The sequence below is a fragment of the Prionailurus bengalensis genome, chromosome A1 (genome assembly GCF_016509475.1).
Source record: "Prionailurus bengalensis isolate Pbe53 chromosome A1, Fcat_Pben_1.1_paternal_pri, whole genome shotgun sequence".
In the NCBI taxonomy this organism is placed as follows: Eukaryota; Metazoa; Chordata; class Mammalia; order Carnivora; family Felidae; genus Prionailurus; species Prionailurus bengalensis.
This window is the reverse complement of record NC_057343.1, coordinates 209,121,852-209,137,978: the sequence shown is the minus strand read 5'-3', so window position 1 is coordinate 209,137,978 and position 16,127 is coordinate 209,121,852. Positions and strand designations below refer to the sequence as shown.

Genomic DNA, 16,127 nt, shown 5'->3' with positions numbered 1-16,127 from the left:
CACAAACACAAAAACAAAAACCAGTGTGACAAACTCAACATAGCAAACAAACTCAAATGTATGAGAAAATTAACACCAAGAAAAACGCATAAATAAATAAATATATATATTTATATAATTACATTGCATAAAGTCCACAGACCATGCATATTAAAATACACTAGACAGTCTAGATGTTCCAATTAGAAGACAAAGATAAGATAATCAAACTAGATTTAAAAACAAACAAAAAACCTATACGGTGTTTACAGGTGAGAAAATTTAAATGTAAAGACAAAAATAACAGAAAGTAAAAGGATGGTAAATGATGTATCTTGCAAACCCTAAATCAAAGTGAGGATAGCCATATTACTATGAGGTAACATGAACCCTCATAAAAGACGTACTCCTAGGAATAAAGAGGGACATTTCATAACTATAGAAGTATTAGCCCAATGTGAAGGTTTAACAATTCTAAATATGAATGGTTCAAAATATATAAATGATTGGCAAAAGGAAGAGAAAATCTGAATAGTACTGTTAAGTGTTAAAGCAATTGAATCCGTAATCTTAAAACTACTTAAAGAAAACCCTCTGCCTAGATTCACTGGTAAATTCTGGGGGAAAAAAACCAACAACAATAACAGTATCCATCTTACATAAAGTCTTCTAGAGAACATAAAAATAGGGCAACACTTCCCTAGTTGTTTTACAAAGCAAAAAACAAAAAACAACTTCTCGGTTCCAAAACTAAACCAAGACATTAGAAGAATGGAAAAATATAAGCCAATACCATTCATGAACTTAACTACAAAAATCTTCCACAAAATATTATCAAACCAAATTCAGTTAATATTTAAAAAGGACAAAACACACAACGAACATGTGGTGTTTACTTCAGGAATGCAAACAAGGAATATAAAAGTCCATGAAAAGCCTACAGCAAGTATCACAAATAATGGCAAAATACTGAATACTTTCAACCTGAGTTCAGAAGCAAAATAAAGTTGTCCATTGTCACTATTTCTAGTCAGTGCAATAAGGCAAGAAAAAGAAAGATACTAAACTTAGAAAGGGAGAAATAAAACAGTCACCATTTGCAATTAATGATTACGTACATAGAAACTGTAAGATAATTTTGACAACAATTAGAATTGAAAAACTGAATCTAGCAAGATCACTAAATAAAGTTGACTATCCAGGGGCGCCTGGGTGGCGCAGTCGGTTAAGCGTCTGACTTCAGCCAGGTCACGATCTCGCGGTCCGGGAGTTCGAGCCCCGCGTCGGGCTCTGGGCTGATGGCTCAGAGCCTGGAGCCAGTTTCCGATTCTGTGTCTCCCTCTCTCTCTGCCCCTCCCCGTTCATGCTCTGTCTCTCTCTGTCCCAAAAATAAATAAACATTGAAAAAAAAATTAAAAAAAAAAAAAGTTGACTATCCAAACCAAAACCCAAAAACTCACAATTATTTTTCATATATTAGCAGCAAAAAATATGAGAAAGAAAAAATTTAACTTACATTAACACTATCATTAAAAAGTACCTTAGAATAAACATAACAAATATGTGCAAGACCTCTGCACAGAAAACTACAAAATACTGTTGAGAGACATTACAGTTCCAAGTAAATGAAAGTTTAGAGTATTCAATATTAAGATATCAATTCACCCCAAATTAATCTAAAACTTCAGTGCAATTACCACTAAAATCCTAGAATGTTTTAAGGAAATGGACAAGTTGGTTCTAAAATTTATATGAAAATACAGGACATAAAATAGCCAACACAGTCTTGAAGAAAAGTTGGAGGACTTACACCAACAGATATTAACACATATCAAGCTGCAGTCATTAAAACACTGAGAAACAGGGGCAAGAACAGACAGACTAAAGAGACTAGGCAATGTAAAAACAGATCCGTAACTATCAGTTATCTGGTTTACAACAGAAGTGTCACTACTCTAGACAAGAGAAGAAAATCTCTTTAATAAATGCTGCTAAAATGTACTGCATATCCATAAAAATGAATCATGACCTGACGCCTAATTAAACATACAAAGGAATAAAACCTTTTGGGGAAAACATAGCATAGTATCTTCTAAGAGTACAAGAACATTAACTATAAAATCAGATTCTATTATTTAGGAAGAGACAAAAGGCAAAACAGACGGACTTGGAGAAGATACTGTCAATACATACTCCTGCTGAAAGGAATCATATCCAGAACATCAAGAACTCCTATATAATGAGACAGACAGACAATTCAATATACAAATGAGCAAAAGACAAGGATGTCCAAATAGCCAACAAACAAATGAAAGGTGCTTAACATCATTCCTCATTAGGGAAATGCAAACTAAAACCACAAGGAAACTTGGGGCGCCTGGGTGGCTCAGTTAGTTAAGCGTCTGACTCTTGATTTCAGCTCAGGTCATGATCTCATGGTTCAGGAGTTTGAGCTCTGTATCAAGCTTTGCACTGACAGCCTTTCTCTCTAAAAAACTAAATAAACTAAAAAAACAAACAAACAAACAAACAAACAAAAAACCCCAAAAAACAAAACCCACAAGGAAACTCAAAATGAACTCTACAGCAGAAAGTCTAGAAGTAAAAACCAAAAGCAAGTGCTGATGAAAATGTTGAGAGACTGGAACTTTCCAACATCATTGGTAGGAATATAAATTAGTACAATCACTATGGAAAAATGGCAGTATTTAGGAAAGCTAACTAGACATAAACCTATGATCCAGCAGTTCCTACACATACCTAAGAGAAAGTAGTGCATATGTCCACCTATAAGAATGTTCAGGCGCTCAATAGGTTAAGTGCCCAACTCTTGATTTCACCTCAGGTCCTGATCTCACGGTTCCTGGGATCAAGCCCTGCATGGGGCTCTGGGCTGACAGCATGGAGCCTGCGGAACCTGTTTGGGATTCTCTCTCTCCCTCTCTCTGCCTCTCCCCCGTGCAAGCATGTGCTTTCTCTCTCTCTCAAAAACAAAACAAACAAAAAAGAAAAAAAAAATATTCAGGGCAGCTTTACCCAAAGTAGCCAAATACTGGTAACAACCCAGAAAATCACCAATAGAATGGAAAAAATGAACTACAGTCTATTCACAGCCTTTAAAATAAAAACCAACCTGGATAAATCTCACAAGTAACACTGAGGAAAGAAAAGAGTAACTATGTAATTTTCCAATATATGATGCTCAAGAACAGGGAAAACTGGTTTACAATGAGAAAAAGCAGAAAAATGTTTAGTATTGGTTGCAGACAAAGGGAACTTGACTGGGATGCTGAAAATAATTCTCTTATTTAGGATAATGGGGTACTAGTTTGTATATATTTATAAAAATTATCAGGTTTTACACTAAAAATCTGTACACTTCATGATATGCATGTTAAAACTTCATACATAATTAAAAAAAGAAAAACACACAGCTCTCGTAAAATTACCTTGCTATCAAATAGTCCACTTTCAATTTTAGCACCTTCTGCAGAATACTGGAGTCTTGGATGAGATATCGAAGAGCTCGCAGCCCTGCTGCCCGCACTTCTTTTGCTTCATTCAATAAAGCTAACCGCAAACTGCAGGAAAACAAAAAAGTTTTGCTGCATGAGTTTCAAACACACATAAAACTATGGTACCAAATTCTTCCTTAATTTGAAATAAGCAAAACTACTAGTCATTTTACATATATAAAAATCATTCACTGTAATATGGAACTTCAGTAATCTGTGCTGCTTGGTATATTCTTAAAAATCAGGGGGCGCCTGGGTGGCGCAGTCGGTTAAGCGTCCGACTTCAGCCAGGTCACGATCTCGCGGTCCGGGAGTTCGAGCCCCGCGTCAGGCTCTGGGCTGATGGCTCAGAGCCTGGAGCCTGTTTCCGATTCTGTGTCTCCCTCTCTCTCTGCCCCTCCCTCGTTCATGCTCTGTCTCTCTCTGTCCCAAAAATAAATAAACGTTGAAAAAAAAAAATTAAAAAAAAAAAAATCAAGAAAATGTTATTTTGTCCTACTTTCTGTAGTTTTATATAAGCAATGGGAAATTAAATATGCTTTTTTCAAGGTATATCACATACACCTCTACAATTATTCCTCTCTGCCTACCTGGTTCCACCCCTCTCAAGGAATCATTGGCCTAGGGGTACTTGGGTGGCAGAGTTGGTTACGCATCTGACTCTTGATCTTGGCTCAGGTCACGATCTCACAGTTTGTGAGCTCATGCAGCACACTGGCTCTGTGCTGATGGTGCTGAGCCTACCTGGGATTCTGTTTCTCCTCCTCTCTGCCCCTCCCCCGCTCATGCATGTGTGCACTCACTGTCTTTCTCTCTCGAAGCAAATAAATAAACTTAAAAAAAAAGAATCACTGGTTTAAACCAATAAATACTTTATGGCAGTAGGCACAGACTATATATGTTTTAATTCCTAAGCACACCAAAAAGATGGCTCTTGAGATTATAACATTATGTCTCTGTTGGTGGGCTTGAGAAAATAAAGTCTACCATCAGCACACTCTATCTTAAGGGAGGTCTAGAGATAACTGTACAGGTTTTTCTTGTTCTTAGGAATAATTAAGAGCTCTTGTTCTATGAATTTCAGATTTAATTTAGGAGCTTAAATAGTAGAAATCCGTGTATTTTCCATCATTAGCTTTGATTAATTACATTTGATAATTAAAAAGTATCAGTAAGAACAACAGGATAACAATTAAAAAGTACTGGAGATCCGGGGCACCTGGGTGGCTCAGTCGGTTGAGCCCTCCGACTTTGGCTCAGGTCATGATCTCAGTTTGTGAGTTCGAGCCCCGCACTGGGCTCTGCGCTGACAGCTCAGAGCCTGGAGCCTGTTTCAGATTCTGTGTCTCCCTCTCCCTGCCCCTTTCCCGCTCATGCTCTGTCTCTTTCTGTCTCTCAAAAATGAATAAAAGTTAAAAAAAAATTTTTTTTAAGTACTGGAGATCATAAATTTTTCTAATGTTCAAACAACTGTTTCCACAAAATTAAATATAAGGTGTCACACTATCTTTTTGGTTTAGAATTAGTAAAATTGAAATTACTAAAATCCAGAGAGGTGAAGGAGAGAACTAAACTATACTTACCAAATTATGATATCCTCATAGTTAAAACCCAATTTTTCTTCACTATGGCCAATATCACAAAGAAGCTGTCAGAAAACAAAAGTATGTGAATGTGTTATGTATTTTTGTCTATTTATGTATACATTCCCTTTTAGACTGAAAAATATAGTATTTATCTCCAACAAATATCAGAAAATATATGATTTTATTACTGTTCAAGTATGCATATTTATTTCTACTGCATTACTGTGTTTTTATTTGACCTGCCAGTTTTAGGTTTCTTTAACCCTCCTTTTTGTTTTCATTTGAATCAACCAATTATGCCTTATTATTCTTTATCCCCCCTCAGTAAGTTTACAGTTTTAAAACTATCTTTTGATGGTTACCATTGAGATTACAATGTGCATTGTTAACTAGTAACAGTCTAACAGATATTATTACTTTACCATGTCCTCAACAATGCTAGACTCTTAAAACACTTGAACTTCATTTACTACCCTCACCTTTCACTTTACTGTTGTTTTTTCTACCGATGTTTCAAGCCCCATAACACATTACGGTTATTTTTACTTTCAGTTAATATTTAGTCAATATCAATTTATATTTGCCAACAATTTCGCCTTTTCTATTATTCTTCATCTCAGTGTTAGCTTAACAGGATATTCTTCCTTCTGTCTAATCCTCAGTTTGTTGTTGTCTAATCCTCTTCCTTCTGTCTAATCCTCAGTTTGTTGTTGACTTGTTTTATTGGGTGTTTTTATTAATTTTTAGCCAAGGTTGCTGGTAACAGATTCTTTAAACTTTTGTTTACATGGAAATTTTTTTTTTCACTTTATTTTTTGGAGGATTATCTTCCTGGATTTACAGATTTATGGGTTAGCTGCTATTTTCTTAAAAGCTTCAAGATGGTTTCTATTATCCCTATTGAAAAGTCTGTTATCAGTCTTACTATTGGCTCTTTTGAAGATTTTTTTTCTCTTTGTTTTTCAGCAATCTTAGTGTTCAGGTGTGGTTTTCCCTGTATCTACCCTGCTTAGGAAAACAGAAATTCCCAAATCTCTGGTTTGATATATTTTAATTAGTTTTAGAAAATTTTGTACATGATCTCTTCAAAATTACTTATTGCCCAATTCCCTCTCTTCTCTTTCTGGTAATTCAAATGTCAGATCTTTTGGTGTGTACTGCAAATCTCTAAAACCTGTTTTCTATTTTCTCCATTCTCTTATCTCAGTGCTTTGGCTAGATATTTTCTATTTATCTATCTTCTGATCTGGCTAATCTTCTACCACACCCGTCTATTGAGTTCTTGATTTTTAGACACTGTTTTACCATTCTTGAATCTTCATCTAACTTTACACATATCAATAATAAAAAAAAAAAATCTTCATTTTCACCTATTCTCTCCATATTTCCTCTATTTCCTTGACATGTAAATAATAATTGAAATATTTGAAGTGGTTATTATATAAATGTATGTGAATGATGTAGACTGCCTGTAGATCCGTTTCTACTATGTTCTTCCTTTCATTGTAGTCATGCAGTCCTGTCTCTTGGTATACTCTGTAATCTTTGTATATAAAAACTTTGTATATAAAAACAGACTCCTGATAATATCTTTCTCCACAGAGGGTTTATCCTCTTCGTTAGGTCACTGGACAAAACTAAGTACAGAAAAGTTGCTGCTCTGTTAAGTTTCAATCTACCTCTGGTTTTCCCTTTTCCTCCCCACTCCCCAGGTTTTAACTGAAACCTATTTTCAAATGAAACCTAAGTTTCAACTGAAACTTATTTATTGTTGAGGGAATTAGTCCCAAGAGGATGACATACCTATTTCTGTCTTACAAAAAAACTACAAGCTCCATCCTTATTTTCAAATATTCTTTTGCTTTAGATTTTTAGGTTTCCCATCTCAGACAGTCCCAGGATCCAACAAATGTACTGAGACAAGAATCTCCTTCTAGTAGATTGCCCCTAGGTCTCCACCAAAAGTCTGTGCTGTTTTTTCTGCTGAGTAGTCCTGGGCCTAAGGTCTGAGTCCCTAGCTCTCTGCCCACACTCTAAAGTAGCCAGTATCTCCTGGCAAAAGTTGTTGAAGTAAACTCACCTCCACAAGCTTCTCCCTTCTCCAAAGCTTTGGCTCCTATATTTCTTTTTGACTGAGCAGTTTCCTGCTATACCTTCAAACAGGCTTTCCTTGTTTTCATTAAGAACACTGATCTAATACTAACTACTTCCCTCCCACCTGGATGGTATATACCACTTTAGTCTGAGTTTTGAAAACTGACTTTTACCTAAAAGTTACATAGAAGTTTCTCAAGTTATTTGGAGGGCCTAACTGAAATGAATTCAAGAGATTGATCATTTAATTAACACTGAAGAAACAGAAGGGATTCCAAGTGCTATTATTCTTCCTCAGTATGAAGTTATGAACATCTTAACCATACAGAATAAACCAACCAAAGTGGTGGCCATCACATCGGTCTCTGTGAAAGGAATGGACCCAAGAAAGTATTTTAAAAGGCACAAAACTGTAGAAATAAAAAGCTAATCCTATCTTATTGGTAGGCTCCTTATAAAATTTCCTATCCAGTTTCTTCTTTAGAAGGAAAAAAAAAAAAAAGGGCAAAAAAGAAATGTTCCAAATAGAAGAAGGAAGAGAATAGGAATAGAGTAGCTATAAAATAACGCAGTATTTTCACAGCAGGGAAGGACACTACACAAATGATCACTTTGTGTGGTAAGGAAATGCTGTGTAAATAAGCAAATAGGCAAAACAAGCTGAAAAGTTTTTGTTCACAGGTCTTTACCAAAATGTTTATATAAAATCCTCAAAATTCTGAAATATGATGAACAAAGAAGCTACAGACTTTCAAACGGCATGAAATTTTGTCATTTTTATTGCATTTTGTTGCGATGTTAAAAGTACTAAAAAATGGGAGGATGAGGACATCTTTATACATAGATATAGATTTAAAATACAATGTAAGATTTCCTAAGCTTTGAGACAAAAGAGAGGAAAATTTATATATCTCTAAAAAGCCAACTGTATACCTAAAAGTTAAATGACATATTAGTCAAAAATATTTGTAAAACTATGATAAGCAAAAGGTTAAGGGCTTGTATTGGTTTGCTAGGGCTGCTATAACAAATACCACAGACCAGGTGGCTCAAACACAGAAACTTATTTACTCATGATTCTGGAGGCTAGAACATCAGTGTATCTTGACAGATTCTTTGTTTTGAGGTCCTCTCTCCTTGGTTCTCTCTGTCTTCATATGGTTGTTCCTCTGTGTATATCTTTGTACTAATCTCCTTGTTTTATCAGGACACTGGTCATATTGCACTGGAGATCACCCATATTACCTAATTTTACCTCAACTGCCTCTTTGAGGGCCGTATCTCCAAATGCATAAACATTTTGAGGTACTGAGGGTGAAGGTTTCAACGAATGAATTTTCGGAATACATAATTCCGCCCTTAACATTCTAGTCTCACATAGCAAAGTAATATAAGCAGGCTCTTATAATGTGAAAGGCCTAAACAAGTTGGGGAAAGATCATTGAGAAGAGGCCAAGAAAAAGTAAAAAGAATTTAATAACATGATGTATTTCCTGTTTCCTAAATTCTGAACCAAATACACTGAAAAGTGCCGTTTGAAACAAAGTTTACCAAACTAGCAAGAAATTCCTTTCTAACATGATTATTCCAAATAAGATAATACATTGTCGGCATGATAAACTGAAATTATAAACCGAAAACATTTTGTAAAATAAATTGGAAAAATGCAGGGCACTTGGGTGGCTCAGTTGGTTGAGAATACGACTCAAATTCCACTCAGATCATGATCTCAAGGTTTGTGGGCTCATGTCAGGCTCTGCCCTAATGGCCTGTTTGGGATTCTCTTTCTCCCTCTCTCTCTGACCCTCCCCTGCTCCCGCAGGCTCTCTCCTGCACGCTCACTCTCTCAAAAAATAAACAAATAAGTGAACATTTTTTAAAAATTGGAAAAATGTACTATGGTCAGGATCTGCTTTTGGTGATTTATATGAACAAACTAAAATGTAAAGTGGTTCAAGCATAAGAGGCTCATGACATTATTTACAATGGTAAAGAACTGGAAACAAAATGTTCATAAAGGAGGAAACTTACACAACCTATTAATATTATATAATATTTAAACAAAGGAAAAACATGCATAATGTACCCTGGTAAGATGGAAAAAATTCTAAAAGATGTATTTTTTTAAAGATACATATTTTAAAAGTCTATACCATTACTATTTTAACACCAAAAATGAAAATGCAATCATAGGTAATTTATTTTCCTCTCTATGCTTTTCTGTATTTTAGAAATGTTAATATATATTGAATATGTATTACCTAACCTAGGGATGGTTACCTATATAAAGAATTCATGAATAGGAACAGAAATAACATTTATTGACTATTAATCTTGTTAACCCTAGAAAATAATATTTTTGTAAATGAAGACAAATGAGGCTTGAAGATAGTAGGTAATATGACTTCCCAAGGCCAAAAAACTATTAAGTGGTAAAGCCAGAAATCTGACCAAGCCAGTCGGGGTCCAGAGTCCACTGTGAAAAATGTTACTACAATTTTGTATTAAAATTAGTCACACAGGGACAAAGGAGGAGGGGAGACTGGATATAAAAAATAAAGAAATAACTGAATATTACCATCTTTATTTCATATCTCCAGCCTCAAAAATGGTATGACTCAAAAGTCTGGAGAACTATACTCTGGTCATAAACGCGTAAAACAAGTAAGTGAAATTAACTATTATTTTTTCCAAAACAGCTAACTAAAAACACACATAAAAACTGCCCATTTCAAAGGATTGAAACACACATAAAAACTACACTTAACACTATTAAACATAAGTTAGTATTTGAGATTTCCAGGTATTTGAGATTACTACCATTGTCACTGTATGGTACCATACATTTAAAAAAAAAAACAAAAAACTGCTTATCATAGTATTATGCTCACTTAAACCTTGGACATATTCCAATTCAAACAATAGAAAAATGAAGCTTACAAGTTGTTTATATCAACATATATAAAATATTGTTTTTAAAATGGGAAAAATGTTACTTTCTTAAACTGATTTGTTTATCTCAATTCCTAAAAAGGCAGTAATTCCATTTTTTTTCTGCTACAGTAGCAATGGATGTTAACAAAATACTTTGAAATCCTAGAAATAAAGTAAACAAAGTCTTGTCAAGGGTTGGCAGAGTACTTAAGTAGCTTAAGTATGCACTTGGTTCTCATCTTTTGTACTATCTTTTTCACACTTGCCAGGTATCCTTGTAGAAAACTATAGATTCAGAGAAACACAATTCCCAAATTTCTCACCTTTTAGACACAAAATACATGACTGTCCATCAACTCTAACATCTGTTAGAGTTAGCAGTTTTGATGAAAAATTAAAAAAAAAAACCTCTCAAAGTTATTATTATGGTCTCCAAAAACCACAACTTGAAAAGTATTTTGAAAGGACTATCATTTTCTGCTATCTAGTATCACTGCAAGATAAAAATTTCAACTGCAAGAAACACTTCTTTTTCTTTTCTTTTTTTTTAACTGCAAGACATACTTCTGAGAAAAATGTCCATTCAGTTGGAAACTGGAATATCACAAGTAAAAACTAAAAAGAACAATTTATAACAAAACAGCATATTTGTCATTTTCAGTGCCTAATTCCCAAAGATAGTAATAAATGTTAGGGTGATGCTTTCAATGTGGTTAATTAATGTTTTTGTTTCCAGAATTATAGAAGAGGATCTTCTTAATTAGTCTTAAATGAAAATATCCTTTTTGAATTAGAATTATCCCAAGTAAAGACTAAGCTTTCTATATGTAAATAATTCACAAAAGAATAAGAAATCACAGAAGACACTGGTAAGATTTCTGAATTTTTAATTATCAAAAAAAAAATACTTTCACTTCCCATCACCAAGAGTTCACCTATTAGAAGTTTCAAAATATTAGGAATAAACTATTCTAGTATAAAATTCTTATAGTGACTGACTCACTACTTTACTAATAATCTCCTAATTTAAATAACCAAACCCTAAAGTACAAATTAAACCCCTTAAGTCTTACTCTAGGAATAAGCCAAAAACAGCAAGAAGAACCCTAAACTGGTGCGTTTAAACAATGAGAATCTTATCCTGCTTCAACAACTGATTGAATTACTAATTAATCTTCTGTCATTAAGTAGTAGTTTGTCCACTACTATCTTAGCCATTTCTGGTAATTTCTTGTCTCCTGTATAAGTTATTAAAATGTAACACTGCCTTCTCTATCACGTAAGTGTGTTAAGAATAAAATCATGAATTATGCTTAGAAATCACTGAAGACCTTTCAAAATGTAAGAATCCGTATCCTAACAGATACTGATGCAAAATGCAAAATTATTAGACATCACACTTTTCACTGGGTTTCTGTTGCTCCCATCCCATGTGTTTTTATGACTATCGGTTACAATGCCTAGCTGAATGTGACCAAAATGAGAGAACGTATAGTAGACGATAAGAGAGGGCTACCCCCTCCTTTTAGGAGAGCTGTAAAGATGATGTATCTTAGCCAAATGGAAGGTGTTTCAGAATGAAGCTAACTTAAAAAAAAAAGAGCTGTGAAATGGGAGAGACAGAATGCAATTAACATTTTTTCAGCCCTTGAATTGTTTTGTTTGAAATTAGGACACAACATTTGGTTTTCCTCATCATGAGAGCAAATAACTTTTTTTTAACTCTAGCTCTGTTGAATTCAGTTTGTTGAATTTGTTTCTTATAAGGCTTTCTTATAAAAACTGAGATATCCAAAAGGAGCAATCAACAATATTATATTCTGACAAAGGTAAAATAGAAGTCTAAACTATCTCTAGGTAATTAAAATATCTGAGATGCTTATTAAAAGTACAATTTTTAAAAAAGATAATGATCAATTAAAACAGGGCAGTTAAATGCTATGTTATTCCCATTTTACTCATATTGCTCTGAAGGTTAAATGAATAGTTCTCCCAAATAAGCAACAGATCGAGTAATCCAAACTTTAAAAAATATATATGTATATATTATCACAGATAAGATTTCCACAGCGTGGTCTTTTCTGAGTGCTTTTTTTTTTTTTTTTTGAGAGAGAGAGAGTGCATGCATGAGCAAGGGAGAGGGGTTAGGGGGAGAGACAGAGAGAGAAAATCTTAAGCAGGCTCCATGCTCAGCATGGAGCCCAATGCAGGGCTCAATCCCATGACCCTGGGATCGAGACCCAAGTCAAAATTAGTCACTCAACTGACTGAGCCACCCAGACATCCACAGAACGCACTGTAAAAGCAGGTTTTAAAATAAGAAATACAAAGGCTTTCGCTAAGTAATCACACTTCAAAAATTCTATTCAGCACAAGGAAGTACACAAGTGTTACTATACATGATTTAAAATAGCAAAAAGGGAAAATATTTTTTAATGATGGAATGATGAAATTATGGTATATGTTTGTATGTATGTGTATGAATATACATATTTGTATACATATACATATATTTTGTGACTATATCTACACATATATATATCTACACACATACATGCAGTTATAAAAATGTAGATCTATATTTATAAAAAGGAAAGGATTCTATGATATATTGGAAAGTAGAAAAAAGCAAACTATAAATCAACATATGTCATGATCTTATTTAAAAAAAAAACCTTTGTGCATACATATATAATAAATGGTAAATAAACTGAGCACTATATTAAACACAACTTTTTGTTTCACTCATTTAATTCTCACAACTCAATGAAACACACACACACACACACACACACACACACACACACACAATCATATCAGAGAAGGGTAAATACTTCCTAGTGGTTACCTGTAGAGAATGGTATTTTTGTCACAGTGGTGAGGAAGATGGGAAGGGTATCTGAGAGAAGACTTTCACTTTTTACCATATATTGTTCTGTGCTGTTTTAATTTTTTATATTTAGCTTATACTATTTTTGAAGTTTTTTTTAAAAACAGTACCAAATAAAGACTCCTTTGGAACTTTCAATATGAATAGGAGATGAAATATAGGAAAAGAGAACTTTTAGAATGTAAAGACCTGAAACAGTTTCATCTTTAAACAGGTCTTTAGATTATAAGCATGTTGTCAGTTTTAAAAATAGGATACTGAGATTATATTCATCAGCAGTCTGTTATACACACTACTTTATCTAGTGCAATGATGTCAGAAGGCAAGCACGGGTGTGTGACATTCACATGGTTACAGGATCACATCACTAGCACCCTCTCTTCATGCCTTAAAAGGAAGTTTATTTCTGCAGATGAGGTCTACTCTCTAAAAGATTTTAGCCCCACTGATCTACTAAATTAAGTTAATCATAACAGCAAGCTTCTACTTCATAACAAAACAACTAGTAGTACGACAAAAACTCATATTTAAAATGCAAAATCTTCTCAATGTAATATAAAACCTTTAATTAAACACTTGTTATATACCAGGCTTTGGAGTAAAAATGAAGAGTAGAAAAATAAATACTACATGTGATTTGCGCTTAAGAAACTCAGTTTAATAAGACAGTAACCCACAACAAATAATAACAAAAGAACAGATAAAATTTAGTAGACACACATAATCTGTTATGGGAACACAGAGAAGGGGGACCAACCAACTCCTAACTAGTCTAAGTGGCATCATAATTATTTTTCTTATTTACTTATTCTATAAAGATATTCATAGAGATTTCTCAGAATTTCTAACCATACAAGGAAATGTACTTACAGATTTTACAGAAATACCAGCTATGTAAATGTTTACAAACTTAGCTCTCCAACAAAATGGAATTCAAAGGCATATTATATTATGATTAAATTTACAGTAAGCATTTATTTTGCACAGGGTGCTTGAAGAAATTTTATAATAAAATCTACAGCCATTTATTTACAGTGGTGGTTCTTAACCAGGGGCAATTCTGTTCCCAAGGAAATATTTGGCAGTGTCTGGAGACATTTTTGTTTGTCACAGCTGGTGGAGGTGTGCTACTGGCATCCAAGGGATAGAAGCAGGGATGCTGTTAAACATACTACAATGAAAAAGACAGCCTCCCAAAACAAATAATTATCTGGCCTGATATGTCGGAATTACTGAGGTCAAAAAAACCCTGTTACAGTAACAGCTTACCAATCTGCAATTTGTGAACTCATGTCCTTAGAGTCAGCCAAAAAAAAACAAAAACAAAAAACAACTATAAAAATGGCAAAAAATACAAAAGCAAACAAAAACAAAGGCACTACCTGTTACGAAGTACATATTGTGTGCCAGGCATTGAACTGAGACCTTGCCTCTTTATCTGAGTAAAGAAATCTGCCCGAGACTGCCTTGCTAGTTAGGGTCAGAGCTAGGCTGTAAGTCTCTATCTATTTGATCTAAAGCTCATGTTTTTCCCATTGTTATCATAGGGCAGAAAACTGATTTTATCAAGTCCAGCGTTCGTGGACTTTACTAATGGGAGAGCCCCTCAGACCCCAACTCAAGGTTTAGTGCCTCATATTGTAGACAAATTCTAGTAAGTCTGGTTTTCTGGTTTTAAATCCATAAATAATTTATAATAGCAAATAGAAGGTTGCTATAAGCTAGCACAAGGGCCAGACGGAAATGTGAAAATTACAAAGAGAGGATATAGCAAAACAAAAAAACAAGAATACAAGAAGCCCCAAAGCCTAGGGCCTTTATTAAGGAGATAAATCATTCTGTTATCTACAGTGGTACAATGGGGGAAGAGACAGGGAAAGGAGAGAGAAATGAGGGAAAGAGACAGAGGGAAGGGGGTAGAGAAAGGTGAAAAGAGAGGTGACAAAGGGGAAGAAGGAAAGAAAGAGAACAGAGAAGGAGAGAGTGAAGGGAAGACAGGGGAAAAGAGACTGGGAGAACACATATCAAGGAAAGACCAAGTAAAGAAAACATCTTAGTGAAATACTGTGGGTAAAATTCAAAGATACAGAAACAATGAAATGGAAAAGGGAAGAAGGGAGAGGGCAAGTGACCTTAACCCAGAGAACCTGAGATTGAGACAGAAATAAATGGAAAATAGAGAAAGGAAAAAGGTGTCCAACAGATTCCTAAAATTAATGCTTTAACTACTATTCCAAAAAGCCTATATATGTACTGTCCATTATGGTTGGTATTTACTAGCCACAGGTTGCTATGAGCACTGTAAATGTGGCTAGGATGAATTAAGATATACTACATGAAAAATATACATATTTGATTTCAAATATTTTGTATAAAAATATTAATAAACATTTCATCATTAATGTTTTATACTAATTATAGCAAATGCAATAATCTGGATATACTGGATTAAAGAAAATGTATTGTTAAAAATAATTTCACATGCTTCTTTTTCCTTTTTTGGTGTGGTACTAGAAAATTTTAAATTATATTTGTGGTTCGCATTATACTTCTACTGGATGCTGCTGCTCTAGATTTTTAATATTGCCTTAAGATCCATACTAGTGCCAGAGTGAAAAAAAAAATCACTGCCATCCTTACATCCATTCCCAACTTTCAGAATCCCAGCTGGCAAAAGATGTGAACTACGTATCAAGATGTCAACCTGATTATGACAGGAACCATGAGTTCAAACAGGACATAAATCTATATGAAATTTGTTTTAAATGGTTAAATCTAGGCAAATGGTTAAGACTTATTCAAGATGAGTGAAGAATGTGAGATAAAACTGGGAAATTTAATAGAAGGGAGTGAAACCAGGAGATACCATTACAATCTTGAAAGAACTTTGGGTCTAAAAGACTTGACATTAGCTGATGAGCACACTGAAGAATCCATTTGAATATTTTCATTACATTCATTAAAAAATGAAAACATACCTAGGGATATTTTTGAAAACTCTTTCTCAAGCACTTATTCAATGTTTTTGGAAGTTGCTTTAAAAATATTACTTTCTGGGGTGCCTGAGTGGCTCAGTCAGTGAAGCATCCGACTCTTGATTTTCAGCCCAGGTCATGATCACGGTTCGTG

The 16,127-nt window shown here is 34.2% G+C and overlaps 1 protein-coding gene across 6 annotated transcripts in view; it reads right to left on the bottom strand.

The window, feature by feature from the left end:
- RICTOR (RPTOR independent companion of MTOR complex 2) overlaps nt 1-16,127 on the bottom strand; it is a 123,699-nt gene that overhangs the window by 64,730 nt on the left and 42,842 nt on the right. For all 6 annotated transcript variants that reach the window (XM_043599551.1, XM_043599566.1, XM_043599557.1 and 3 more), the window contains 2 exons: nt 5,078-5,142; nt 3,429-3,560 (listed from right to left, as the gene is read on the bottom strand). In XM_043599551.1, coding sequence (XP_043455486.1) covers nt 3,429-3,560; nt 5,078-5,142 — 197 coding nt within the window. The remainder of the gene's footprint in view (nt 1-3,428; nt 3,561-5,077; nt 5,143-16,127) is intronic.